This window comes from Anas platyrhynchos, chromosome 2 (assembly GCF_047663525.1).
Source record: "Anas platyrhynchos isolate ZD024472 breed Pekin duck chromosome 2, IASCAAS_PekinDuck_T2T, whole genome shotgun sequence".
NCBI lineage: Eukaryota > Metazoa > Chordata > Aves > Anseriformes > Anatidae > Anas > Anas platyrhynchos.
The window spans coordinates 100,326,404-100,340,531 of NC_092588.1; the positions used below are offsets into that span (position 1 = coordinate 100,326,404).

A 14,128-nucleotide genomic window follows, 5' to 3' on the forward strand; every position below is an offset into this window, starting at 1 on the left:
TTTAGTTTGTGGAATCCATGCTTTAGGGAAAAGGTCTGCATCTCATACCTCTTAATGAGCTATCATTGGAGCTATTCATGTCACCCACTCTCTCGTACTCAGTATATATACATTTTGCTTCAAGCTTATAAAGCTCTTATAAAGCTATTTATCTCTTTCAAAGATGCTTAAAAAATTGAAATAGTTGGGTGGGGGGAAAAAAAAACAAGTAAAGGAAAACAACAAAAATAGACCTAACAAGGCCTCCGGACAAAGGTAGTGAAGCAGGATTCTGAAAAGAATGCACAGGAAGACAAAAGGACGATGCAGACAGGTTGCAGGTAGAGGTGCCTTTGCAGACCACTTTGCAATTGAAGCTGGCAAAAGTAGTATTGCTACTAGTGAGGTTACTGATAGCTTCTGTCATTAGATTCATTGTTGGAAAAGGTCACTTGGGTCAGCTTTCTTGTCTCAGACATCAGCAAGTTCAGTCTGACACACATTTTAAGCTATTCAAGCTCCAACTTTCTTGATTTGACCACACTTGCAAGAGCTGCTTTGTCAGCAGAATGATGGGAACAGTGGTAATCAGTCCAGGATGGAAAGATTTGTGTTATGCAGATAGCTCTGAAGAAGATAGATTTGGGATGTCTTAAGTCACAAAAGAGCCTAAGTGTCAAAAGACTGGAAGAAAAGAGGGAAGTATCTGGTTCAGAGTGTTAGTCAAAGAAAGAATATGGAAATGGTCAGTGGAAAGGGAGTCTGGACAAAAGTCAAGGCCCGGCCACAAAGCACGTTGTGGAGCCTCTGAAGAAACAGAGTAAAGAAATGAACACAGGTCTTAACACCTGGAGCTTTCTACTCTTTCATGTCACAGGGAGACGTGGGACGCATTCTGTACTTCTGCTTTATGGTGCAGCAAACAATGGAGAGAAGCTGCTGCGGAAATTAAAGGGGAGCTGTGTGCTTTTGAAGGTGTCAGCCTCTCACTGGGGAGTCTCCTTGCCAAGAGGTGCTGGAGGGAGAAGTCTGCTGTGCTGATGATCTTCCCCAGGCTCGTAAGTAACACCAGAAATTGGAGCATTTGTTTTTGGATTCTTACATAGCAACAGCCTAAGCACTAGTAAAGGTGTGTACTTTTGTTGGATGTGCTTCTGCGGCTTTTCTCTATCATACATCAATACAACTAGAATGAAAACAGAAACTTGCTTTTTCCTTCTGCACACTGGAAAGTTTACAAGACTGAGGAAAAAAAATGCTCTGTAGCAGATCTTCTGGCAGTTTAAAAGCTTCTGAAATAGAACTTAGTACTAAGGGAACTGTAGTTGGACTGAAGCTGAACTTTTTAAATTTATAGTAAATGATTAAATACAGTGAATGGAAAAAGTGCCTACACATGCAGACTTCTTACTTTTGCTGCTCATAAAACTCACCTCTCTCTGAAATGTACAGCTGCTTCCTTGTTATTCGTGGATTAAAAAACAATAGTATATTCTCGGGCTGCTGAAGGGATAGTACCTGACTTGACACTTTCATGAAGCAGTTTTCCTTTCTTCCCTCCAACTTGGTCTCCCACTAACAGGAATTTATGGAGTATTTGAATATATTCATGTTGAGGATGGGTATATGCTGGGTATATGAAAATAGAGTATTTAAGAGTCAGGCGAGTTGGGAAGCTAACAGGAAGAAATGGGATCAAGGTCTCCCTGTTTGCCCACACCCTTTTCTTGCATACTACTTCTGTTGTCTTCCCACAGAGTGACTGTACTTATGACAGATTTGAATACTATTTGTCTGTGTGTTTAGAAGACAACTTTTCTTTAAACTAGAAAGAAAAGGGTGGTAGCTATGGTAGAGGCATGTCTTCTTTGTACAGTTCCCTCTAGACATCCGACAATGAAGCCCATCAGCCACCCACCCAGTGCTCATTTAGATGAGCCAAAATGATTTTTGTAGACTTTACATGTTGGCATCATTCCATCCCCTCCAGCAATGCAAACCAACAGGATGTTCAGGTGGGTGGCTGAGTGGTCCTGATTCAACCAAACATGCCAGTACACACAGCTATTGCTAGCGGGACTGAGGAGGGCAGATCGAGCCTGTTCCAACAGAAGGGGCGAGAAAGGCAGGCTTATTTTCACAGAAAACCTTTGCAGAAAAGCCTTAAAATATGGTTTGTGCACAGACTGTTCTGCAAGGAAGAAAAAAATGGGGAAAAAGAGACAATACAAGACTCACCAGAGGAAAAGTTATGGTTAGGCTACCTGACTGAGGTATTTTCTCTGGGTGGAGTTAAGGAGTGTGTCTGTGAAACAAAGCTCTAACAGGACAGATTTGATAATGGAAGGAGAATTCTGTCACTTGCTCTCTGGGTTGATGTTACAATTTTAAATGCAATTGTGCATTTAAAATGTACAGAAAATGTTATTTTTCCATCACCTCACAGCAGCGAGGAGGATAGGCTACAGGAGTTAATGTATCCAGTGATTATCCTGAGAGGAAATCAAATGTCAGAAAACATAACCAGATGTAATAGAAATCCTGAAAGCAGGGATTTAAAGGTTCTTTGTGCATGCTTTCTACATGTTTGGAACTTTATTTAAGAAGCTATTCTAAGAACAGGAACACTGTTTGTAGTGTAAGCTGTCTTCACTTTCAGCAGAGATGCAATTTGGCAGTTCATTCATCTGCACACAGTCAGAGCAGCTTCTCAACCTTTTGCCCGTGGTGCACATACTGCTTTCTTAACATCTGGAAATGAACAACCAAATCATTTTGCTTGGTGTAATTTAATTGCCATAGCAACCAGATGACTACTAAAAATTTACAGACAAGGGAAATAGCTTTAGGAAAGTAGAATGGCAAGTAATCAATAGATGGACCCATGATGTCTTCCTGTAGTTACCGACCCAAGGTGTACCCTTAACTCAGGTGCAGGTGTTTCCCTTTCACTTTTTCAGGAGACTCCTGAGGCCTTCAAATGCAAAGTTTAACTTAGGTTGAACGAATTGATGATACTTATGCAAAGACGCTAGACTTCATGGAGGTGGTGAAGATGCTTCTTCTCTTCTGGAAATTCAACTGTGTGAATAGCAACTTGTTAATTCCTAACAGCTGTTAAGGGAATACAGCTCAAAAGCCTTATTTTACATTAATCTAAAAATTCTTGTTAAGCCACAGGAGGTAGTGGATTGATTTTAAAAAAGTGTTGTGCAACTGCTACTTATAATCCAATTACTGCTGATACTACTCCCCAGTTGGCAATCAGTGTTTTTTGAAGCTCATGTTTGCTCTGTTATTTGTGGTTTATGTTGTGCAGTCATCTACAGAAGTTGTCAATTAGCTTAATTCCTCTTCCATTTCAGCATCAGCTCAATGGGATTCTCAAAAAGGGAATGTTTGCATCAGTGTGAAAATGGTTTTGTTCTTCTATTTATAAGCATTTAGTGATATATCAACATCATGTTCAGCAGTAGGAACTCTTGGGAATTTCCTCATGCAAGCTACAAGGATTTTAAACCCAAAGCAAACACTTACTTATTCTACACTAACAGTTTTCAACTATCTTGACTACAGAGCAATTAGATTGTGGAAAAACACATATGGATACCAGAAGGTTTACATGTATTTTAATACGACATTGAGCAGTGTGATCACTGCTGGCAGTAGGGTAACACAGGAAGATTTCTGGTAAGTGCAGCCCGTTCTGAAATAATTGAGTTAAAAACTTCAGTCTGACATGCTGTCATATTCTTTGTCTCCGAAGATGTCATCTTTTCTTAAAAAAAATAGAAAATAAATATAATGCTAATATTTGAAAACTGCTTCCTTGCTAGCACTTGGAGGTTTAACTTTTACTACCAAAAATGCTGGCATGTAAAATCTTAATGTGGGAATACTTTTTACTCTCAAATTGCAACGAATGTATGCTAATCTAGTGTCAAAAGCTTTCCACAGTCAGTGAATATTACAGCCTACAGTTTTGTGAAATTATGTTCAATATTCTATGTAAACCAGATTTTTCATTTTTGTCAGAGAATGTTTACAACTGTGGTTGAAAAAAGAATGTGTAACAGTCATAGACCAGGGAAACCGAAGGCAGTGACATTCACCTGTGATTTTACTTCAGAAGAAGAGAACAGGCAAGAGTTTTAGGGGCTAAACTACAAATTAAAAGTTATAGCGCTATTAAAATTTTAAATGTAAGACGTGTACTAAGCAACTCTCTGATATAAAGTGCTGCAAACGGAATGGATGACTGTTTGGCTGAAAACATCTCCTGGATGTGAGCACATGGAAATGGCAGGGAACTAGTGGTAACCTCTAGGAGAGGAAGGGTAGTTTGACCTTGTTCTTGCACCGAGCTTCTGCCCCTCCATTTCTCGCACGGTAATTGTGTTCCCAAAGAAGTACTGAGGATGGGATAAAGTTATTTTAATGAGATCTAAGCTGCTTTTAAGGGCAGGCCTAAACTTGCCCTTAAGCTGATAAGGATAAATTTTGTTAGTGTTGTCACATTTTGTAAAGGTAATTTCAGAAATCCTCATTGTGGAAGTGTTCTTAAACTCTAAACCCACAAAGCATGTATTTTAAAGAAAACAGAAGAAAACAAAAATGATTTAATTCTTCGTGCGTAGTGAGACATCCAGTTGAAAACAAAAGTTGCTGTAGGCAAAAAAAAAAAAAAAAAAGATTGTGAACTGACTGAATGCTACTACTGTTAAATGTTAACACACCTCGGTGATTTCCTTCCTGTTTTTTGTGGTGTGAGTAGTTCTTTGAGCCATCCCGAATAATGGAGAAGTATACATAGCTACCTCTCAATTAGCTCACAAGCTTCTGAGAGACTGCAACATGAAATCAATATATGATTCCTCAGCAACCAGTGGGTGCAATTTTCCATTTTCCTTCCTAATACAAACAAGCTGGAAGGAAGGAGAACTTGGGGGAAGGGAAAACAAAATCTCCGTTCTCAAGAATTCAGTGGTAAAAAGATTTAATTCCTTGCAAGACAAGGTTGGCTCGTGTATGAAAAGCACATGAACAACTTGGAATTCAGAGCAATTACTAGACATTGCAGTTTATTGCAGAGTTGGTAAAGAGCACTGAAAAACCAATGGGTGATATAATTTTCAGATTTTGTTAGATACTTATGTATCTTAGGCGTACAAGTAAGTCCTCTGATGTCAACAAGACTCCTTGCAAGTGTAACTCAAAACTCAGTCTATAAAAACTCTTCTTTAAGGGGGAGTTGAAGAATAGATACTTGCAGGCTTTACATAAAATGCATGTTTCTTCTCCTAGTTGTCTAATGAACACATTTGCATAAAGTTAGGATAAAGATATCCCTAACAAGAAAAGAAAAACAGCCTGAGTGCAGAAGAACTTTCTCATTTTGTTGACCAGAAGCATTTTCTCTGCAAAATGTCTTATTGCTAGTTTTAAAAAGTAGCTTGATATGTACATTTTAAATCCTGCTTTAATTGAAATTTCAACACTCTAACTTGCATGTTTTCCAATTTCAATGTAAACAGTGTGTCCACAGTGCCAGAGAAGAATGACTATTCTGTATTACAAAATCACTGTGAAAACTCTAACTTAATCCCAGATTGTATAATACCTCAAAGATAGTTTGTTCCCCACCTGGTGTGTTACCATGTCACACAGAATTGAATGCAGGTGATTTAAGTTTTCTTACTGTGATATGGAGCTCACTGTTAAACACAGTAGCTAGCAAGTAACAAAAAATGAAAACAAGTATTTGCTAGAAGAGAGTTAGTAATGAGTTATGCAATTTCTTTTACAAAACTGAATGGAAAGTAACTCTTGATGGACAAAGGCAGAATGCAAATAAAACAGAATGGATAGAACGTGCATCAGTCCGAACTTCTGAAGAGAGTGACTTACCTTAAAGTCTAAGTCGTCTGTTGAGGAAAGAACAACGCCCATATTCTTAGTGTATTCATTACAGAAGAATCCCTTCATTAGCAAAGCACAGACATTATTTTGTTTCATGGGATCATGAAGAAAGGATGCATTTCTGATGTGCTTTTTATCATCAAATGCTATTTCCAGAGCCATCCTGTTCCTATGAAGAGGCTTCATAAACAAATGAGGAAGTGATATATCCTATCTCCATTAGAAACATATGGGAAAAAGAATGTTTGCCATATGGGAAAAGGGACTACAATCAGCGAGGAAGTAAGTGCTCAAGCTTCCTGGATATCATTGTAAAAAAAGGCAAAGTTTAAATTGGCTTTAAGTACATTATATTTATAGTTCTGAACATGTGTTCATGCATTTTACAGCTATTCAACAATGACATTTTGAAATTTCACTGTAATTGCAGAATTTCTCTTAGAAGCCAGAAAGGTAAGTTGTTTTTAAGCTTTTGGTACGGTGTGATGAGTTTAGTAAGCTCATTAGACCTACATTTCAATTCCTTGCAGATTCTTGACCAAATTATTGGAGTCTTTAGCAGTATGATGTACTTATAATTGCTGGGTCATATCCTGAAGTGCATAGGAGCAGCAGCTTAACAGACGGAATTGTGGAAGGCCTGTATTGATTAATAGAATGCTCCGAGATTATTTCCTCAAATCTCTTTCTGGAACATTTACCTTCGTTGATGTCTGACACCCGGTTCCAGGAGTTAACAGTTATTACCATAGTAATCCCTCAGAAAGCCAAAGTGGAAAAATGCATCTTTGAAATGTGCAAGGGCAGCTCATAGTGGCTACTGTAAAAGCAGTCCCACCTCTAAGAGTCTCTCTTCTGTCATGAATCCTTTTCCTTTCCTTTCTCCTTTCCAAACCCAGTTTCTTCTTGCATCTAACTGGGAACGTGGCAGAGCTTTAGTCTCTTAAAAAACATCAGGTACTATCCGATCTATTTCCTCAAGATCACCAAACATATTGCAAAAAGTAAACTGCATTGAGTTACAAAGGAAAAAGTAAAAAAACAGGTGATTCAGTTAAGCACCCTATAACTTTGTGAACTTTACCTCTCAATGTTTAAAAACAAAGGAAAAATACTATTCAAAGTGACACAATTATTTGATATTTAATTTCTAAAGACTATCTGCAACTTGTCAAGTTATTTCAGTTTTGCTGGTGTGCATTACAGATAACAATACTGATAGCTGCCATTTCAGGGACAGTTTTGATTCTGGGATGAAGATTTAAGAATTCTTGATATCAAGCAGGCATTATGGTTTGAGTTCTCTGAGCAACCTTTTGGGATATAGTACTAGAACAAAACAAGATCAATTGAAGGAAGACAAGAGAGCAACAAAATTTAGGTTATAGTCATAAAAGTTTAAGAGACTCAGCTAGCACATATCCATAAGTATTACCCCCCTTCCAGTTTATGTTGTTCCTGAAGGTGGTATTCAGCCAAGACATTTTATGATGGAACAGTCCAAGTGGTACTCTAGGGCTATCATACCTCAGCAAAAGACAAGTTACTAAGAACAGCATGATGTGATTTCTTGTGCTCTTCTACATAGCCGTGCTTCAGGACTACAGAAGTGTTTCCTGTGAAGTATACAATGAGCTTAAAAGCAAATATGTAGGTTTTGAAAACTGAACTAGTGCTTTTTATTAACAAAAAAGTTTTTGCCTCTACCTCCTGCTAAAAAGAAAAGATCAACAAACAAATGACAGTACGTTCAACAACACTTTAGATATCCACTGCAGGCTTAACATGTCATGTAAAGAGCATGCCTACAGCTGGAACTGTTTCTAATTAGTTCTAAATTACAGTATTCATTAGCAGACTTAAGAATAGATCTTCTGCAACTAGACTAGTCCTAAGGAAAAAAAAAAAAAAGAGAAAAAAAATATTTTTCCTCTTTAGTATAAAAATATAGCATGCACACACAGAAAACAAGACTTCTCTAAGCAAAGATGCCAGCTGTAGGTAAAAATTAAAAGACAAAATTGAAAAATCCAGAGCAGATCAAAAAGGAGGCTATTCATATTCTTATGTCAACTGTACAACAAAGTTTCAAGCATTCTATGCTATTCTAAAACGTAGATCCAGAAAGCACATTTGTATTTATTTAATTCTGATGTGTGTTGCTTAAGACTAAAATTGCCAGTGAACAGACTTGTTTACTATAATCCAGAACGTCTAATCTTGTTCCAAATATGATTTTTTTTTAAATACAAAAGTAAACGATTACAGAATTATGTTTATGACTCAAGATCTGGTTCAACAAATTAAACTTTCCAAAGACAATACATTTGTTTCCTGAGGTGGCTAAATGTCATATTTCAGTTTCATGTTACACTACAATTAACAAAAAAATGCTATGCACAAAATCAGATGTTAACTACAGCATACAAGCACATTTACAGAAGTCACCTAATTTAACTACTACTAGTTCTATTAGTGAGTACACCTTAACAAAAGTCCTAAAATAATCTTTATACATTACAAAACAAGGATTTACAAAACTTTATTTTATTTCCAAGTTGCTTCATTCTAAAAATGTTGAAACATAAAAAAATACCATTTCTTAAAGGAGTTTACAATAAAAGGCTAACAATCTGGCATGGAAGAGGTAAATATATGGAAACCTGTTTTAACAGTCACAGATCAGTCGCTGGTGATTAAAGAACACTTTGTTCTTCAAAGCTGGTAGGCACTTCCATGCAGCCAGAAATGTAAGTTGTCCTACCACTCCTTTTCCCTCCCCGCACATAAAAATTTCCAATGCAATAAAAAAAAAATTGGATAAAAGGTGATCAAATAAAAACATTAACTAAGGTCTTTATTACTGTTCATCTTGTGTTAGTGTAAAGATTTTGTCCCAGAGTTTTCCTGACAAGATGGAGTTATTTGGCCTTTAAAAAGTGTTAACTGAAATACCTCCCTTTTTTACCAGTATATGTTGTTTGCTCACTGCTGTATTGTTGGTTTATGTCTGTAACAGAAACTGGCTCTAGGCCAGCCCATGGGTCCTCAAGCATTGAAGGTCTGTAATAGTTTTCCACATCATTAGACACTCTTTTCTCTCTGCCAAGCGCTGTACCAAATGGAGTAGATGTCCTGGGTGATCCCTTTGGAAGAAAACCATCAAGTAAAGAAACATTTAATAGACTAATTCAAGCTAAAATAAGTTTCCTTCTAATGTAGCAGAGCTTTGAAGCTTATGAATAATCTTCAAAGAATATTTACTATTCCTCACCTGCTCTTCCTCAGAATAAATTGGCTTTATTATACTTTAATTACAAGTTGTGATTTACCAGGATAAACACCAGTCTTCTCCAAACCACCTTTTTTCCATACATAACTAGAGAGAAGTTCCTCTGCTATTTTTCATACGCTGCCTAAGTCAACAACATGTCTAATTCAAAAGCTGAACAACAAAAAACAGTGTGTAGAGGCTGAGGAAGAGTCAGAAACGTTTACAGGAGCAGTCGTCAAATATTCAGTCCTTATAGATTGAGTACCAATGTATAAAGCAAATAGCTACAAATAACATGAGGAAATTATTGTGAAAAACAATTTTTGCTTCAACCAAACTAGTGTTTTGTGAAATTTGAGAAGAAGTGATTTTCTTTTGACGTGCAAATCTGAACAGGTATCAATGATTAAACAGTTATTACATGAAAAAAAAAAAAAATCTTTTGCCTGGAAGCTTTTGATATTTTTTTTTCTCCAAAGATCAGGGATCAACGCAATTACTTCTACAAACCTGCGAGGATCTGCAACTTAAAGAGGGCTACAACAAAGCAAATTTAGCAATTTAAAATATATATTTCTAATATATTTTTAATATTTAAATAAATATTTTTTTCAGCCATTGTTCATCATCCATTGTTCTTTTCCTCAGCTTCACTTCACTAAAAAGGGAGGTTTTGTCTAAAGCTACATCCACTCAAAATGGTTTGTTTTAACCAAGGCTAAACAACCTATGTTACAGATACACAGGAGTTAGTCTACAAATGTGCCTGATGCATCCTGTTTAATTAAGAACAGGATTCCTTGAGGCTGATGCTGCCTCTGACTTCGTAAAGGACTGTAAAAACACTGATTAAAGGCTTTTTTTTTTTTGACCAACAGTGATGATATTTGAGTTTTACGAATAAACGCAACTAAACCTAAGTGGATCACATGAAACCATTTCTGGATAAAACTGAGAAATACTGCCATATAGTGAAGAACCCTTTGCTTAGCTGTAAGCCACTGAAACCGCTCAGTCTTGCAAGTATTTCTGAAAATGTACTGACAGGTGGTCCCAATCATTATTGTTCTACAATTCCTAAAGCTTGATTATAATGGATACAAGACCATACATGGCAACATCCTTGTCTAATTTACAGGGCATTTGTTTCTAATGATTCACCACAGAAAATTAGGTTTTGCAGCTATGATGATCATCTCAAAAGCGGAAAACTACTAAAAGGTAGAGAATTACTTCATGAAGTATAACATCAAAACCATGAGGGTAAGGTCAGAGAGGACCTCAATAAAAGGTCTAAAAAACTTTCTAAGGGATAAGGAGTTGAGTCAACAATTACGTTATTGTTATTTAAGCACTCATGTTAAGGGTAAAGCACTAGTACATAGTGCTTTCTATCTTAAAAAAAAAAAAAATAAAAAACTTTAAGACAACATGTCTAATAGAGACCGTGCAACTCCTACATTGTAGAACAGTTTAAATGTGGAGCGTATTTAGTGTTATGTGTAATCTGCAGCACTCAGAAGAAAGCTGAACTAACTGACCTAACTCTCTGCAGTACCCAGTGACAGAACAAACTAAATCAGTGGCAAGACCCTTTTGGATGGATTTATTTTGTAATACTAAATTGTACTGCAAGATAATGCAGGCCATCCATAACACTGACATTTTTGTATGCCTGACATCTATTATCACTACATTATTATGTATTTATTATGTATTATGTTATTCAAGACTGATGTCTTCAATAAGTGTTAAATTTGAACATTAGTATTATTTTTTTGATTTAGAATACTAATTATTATGTCTTTTTTTTTTCCTTTGTATTTTCTTTGTGAAAAAAATCAAGAGGTGATTATTCACATTACAGGCTTGTGGAAAAGGAAAAACATCTAGACCTACCTGTGCAAGTGAAACTGATGCCAATGACACATAAAAAAGTAACAAAAAGCTTCTTTTGGCACTATTCACTAACTTGCTGAAGGTGACAACAGTGCCTTGAAAATAGGGACAATCATTTCCTTAATCAACTTTCTCCACCTGAATTTTAGATGCTGGCAGATGTACAGAAACATAGAAACCCTGCTCGAACCACTCAACTTGTTTTTGCTTTTAAAAAACTTTCTGTAAAATTTTCACCCCATTACCACTACTAGCTATGGCTTCACTAACTGCTGTTTAGTATAAAAAGGGAAATGCTGCCTCTAAGTGAATTCTAAGAGGTGATATTCATGAGATTCAACAAACTTGTTTTCATAAAATCTAAAAGCAGATGCATCCCTGTGGAAAACTTGAAAGCTCAGTTACGTACTGGCCAAACAAAGGTTATTCTTTAACTTTTCTATTCATTTCAAAAATAAAACTCTACAAGAAAAAAAAATATAAACTATCTTCTGGATTTCTTAATGCAATTTTAAAGGGTTACTGTCACCTTTGAGATAGAAATCTTGTATTTCATGAATTTCAAAGGCACTGTACTTCTCTTGCCAATAGCATCTGCAGAAGACAAGGGACCAACCTCTGAAGAAACCTGATATTGAAAATGTGGAATAAAATCCCTCTACCAAAATCTACTGATGGCCTCGTGAACTGAGATTTTTGCTGCCCATGTCAAAGAAAATGAGGACTCACGGTTTATGAGATTTCCTCCACCCATGATTGCCCTTCCAGGCAAAGCAGTCCATGTGTATACGTGTACAAGTACTTGCACACACATCACCTTACTCCTAGGCAAAGCTACAACCATACAAATGGCTTTCTAATCTAGAAAGGCATCGCTATCAGGTCACTGCTCTCAAACTACTCACAAGGTCTGCAGAAAAAAAGGGAAGAGGAGAAAACGTAGACAGCCTGTGACCAGATTCAAACCTGTCTGTTCTTCATGTCAGGTTTCATTCCTAACACCAAGGATGAAGCCTATAGGGCTGTTCCTGCTCACAGTTCCTGGTATGAGCCGGGTCTGGCTAAAACTAGAGACAAAAGACTTCTGCATATTCTTCTGCTCAATTAATTTAAGGCAGGCTTTTAAAAAACACTTAGGTGAATATCCAAAGGTGACCTTAGGTGACCTTACAGAGGGAAATCAGACATCAATGACTAAAACCCTCTCTTTTCACAATGTCAGAGCCATTTTAATGCAAAAATTACATCCTTCTACTGCAGTAGAAACCCCACAGCCTCTGCTTTTTTAGGATCCGTAGGCTTCTGCCCTGAGAGGGCCTTAGATGAGAAAGAAAATGTATGATGTCCGTAATGATCCTCTTTCACCGACTGTGAGATTGCTATGACAGCTATCTGCATAGTAAAAAGTAATCAGACTATTTCTGAATAGAAACAAAGCGTCAGTAAGAGGACCTGAAAAATTTATCATTGTCTGTATTGCACGTGTCATATCTTAGGCTTTTAAGGTTTCTCTAATATGTATGTAGCTACTTCATGCAATTAGGTTGGTGTCATCCCAAGAAATGCCATCCCTATCTGTAGCACTTGTCATGCACCCCAATTAAACCATCGTGAAAAAAGCGTTAACTCGCTCAGCCTGTTGTTAATAACGAGGTGCTCCTACAAAAATTACTTTATAAAAAGTTAAGCTTTCAGTGTAGTGCTGGGACTTTAAGCAGATACTCTACCATCCCAACAGATGTTCTCATTTCTGTTTAAATGAAGCTCGGCTTCGTTGTCTTTGGCAGATCACTACTTTTATCGATGCCTGGGAAAGCTCTGTGTGTGTGCAGGGCTGCTTCTTTGCTGTCAGACACCACAGGCAAAGGAAAACACCCAGCACTTCCCCGTTGTTTTATGGAAAACTGATCAGAGGGCAGTAAACAGACGGGGAAGAGCTGTCGGTTGCAGTTTGGGGCGGTGTCTAGTTCTCCCTGCACCTCGGCACGCCGGGATATTAAAAGGCGAACTGCGACTGACTCCCTTGCGAGTCCTTGCGCCTTCCCTACGGCGGAGCGGCGGCTGCCCTCGGAGCCTCGCTGCGCGCCCCCGTCCCGGCTGCCTCCCTCCCTCGCACCCTCCCCGCCCTGCCCCATACCTGGTAGCGCCTCTGGAAGCCCCCGGGCGAGCGCTTGTGCTGCTGCGGCTGCGGGGGAGCTCCGGCCGGGGACTTGCCGCCGTAGGGAGCCGGGTAGCGGGGGCTGGCGCTCTGCGGCCTGCGCGGGGTCTGGCCCCCCGGCGACGGGCTCCCGAAGCGGCCTCCGCCGTGGAAGCCGAAGCCGCGGGGCGAGCGGCCGCCGCCGTAGGGCCCGGCCCAGGGGCCGTAGGGCGGCGTGTGCTGGGGGCTGCCGTAGCCCCGCGGGGAGGGCGCCATGGGGCCGCCGCCGCCGGGCGGGGGGCTCCGCAGCCCGCCGCCGCCCGGGTACGGCGGCGTGGGGGGGCGGAAGCTCTGCCGGTACATGGCCGGGGGCCGCGCCGCTGCTGCCGCTCCTGGCGCCGCTGCCGCTGCTTCCTCGGGCCCCGCCGCCACCGGCCCGGCCTGCCGGGGGTCCGTGCTCGCGGGGCTCCGCGCTCGCAGCGCTCCCGGCCCGTAGGTTCCGGGCGCGCAGGGTTCCGGGCCGGGGAAGGCGAAGCGAGGAGCACAGGGGGTGATGACGCGCTCGCAGCTGCTGGAGAGGAGGTGGCAAAAGGCTTTTTTTGGGGGGGCTTTTAACGTTTTATTTTATTTTATTTTATTTTTAGGCTGTGCATTTTGTTTGGAACGGCTGGCAGTTCTTCCGTAGAACGGGTAGAGTGCTCGGTGAACTCAGAAATTCCTAAAAATGTCCCTTGGAGGAGAACCCCCTGTTTAGCAGCCTAACAGCGTTACTTACAGCACTCCTCCTCCGAGCCATACGAGCATAAGTTCGGAACGAATCAATGAAAAACAGGGAATTAAGTTTTGAGATTGCCATCCCTGCAACGCCGCCCTACTTCATCGCAGCGTGTGACTGGCAGCTTCAGAACAGGCATCAGCCG

The 14,128-nt window shown here is 39.5% G+C and overlaps 1 protein-coding gene across 1 annotated transcript; it reads right to left on the bottom strand.

Annotated features, from left to right (window-relative positions):
- Positions 1-8,017: 8,017 nt before the first annotated feature.
- MPLKIP (M-phase specific PLK1 interacting protein) lies at positions 8,018-13,691 on the bottom strand. Its single transcript, XM_027451363.3, has 2 exons — positions 13,209-13,691; positions 8,018-9,044 (listed from the first exon to the last, which is right to left on the bottom strand). Exons 1-2 carry the CDS (start codon positions 13,569-13,571, stop codon positions 8,841-8,843), a joined length of 567 nt encoding a protein of 188 aa, XP_027307164.1. The 5' UTR covers positions 13,572-13,691; the 3' UTR covers positions 8,018-8,840.
- Positions 13,692-14,128: the final 437 nt, after the last annotated feature.

Bases quoted from the DNA above. Each gene is read 5' to 3' on its own strand.
- MPLKIP (XM_027451363.3), bottom strand. From the start codon at position 13,571: ATGTACCGGCAGAGCTTCCGCCCCCCCACGCCGCCGTACCCGGGCGGC. The intron at 9,045-13,208 runs GTATGGGGCAGG...TTTCTTCCAAAG, and splicing joins GCTTCCAGAGGCGCTACCAG to GGATCACCCAGGACATCTAC.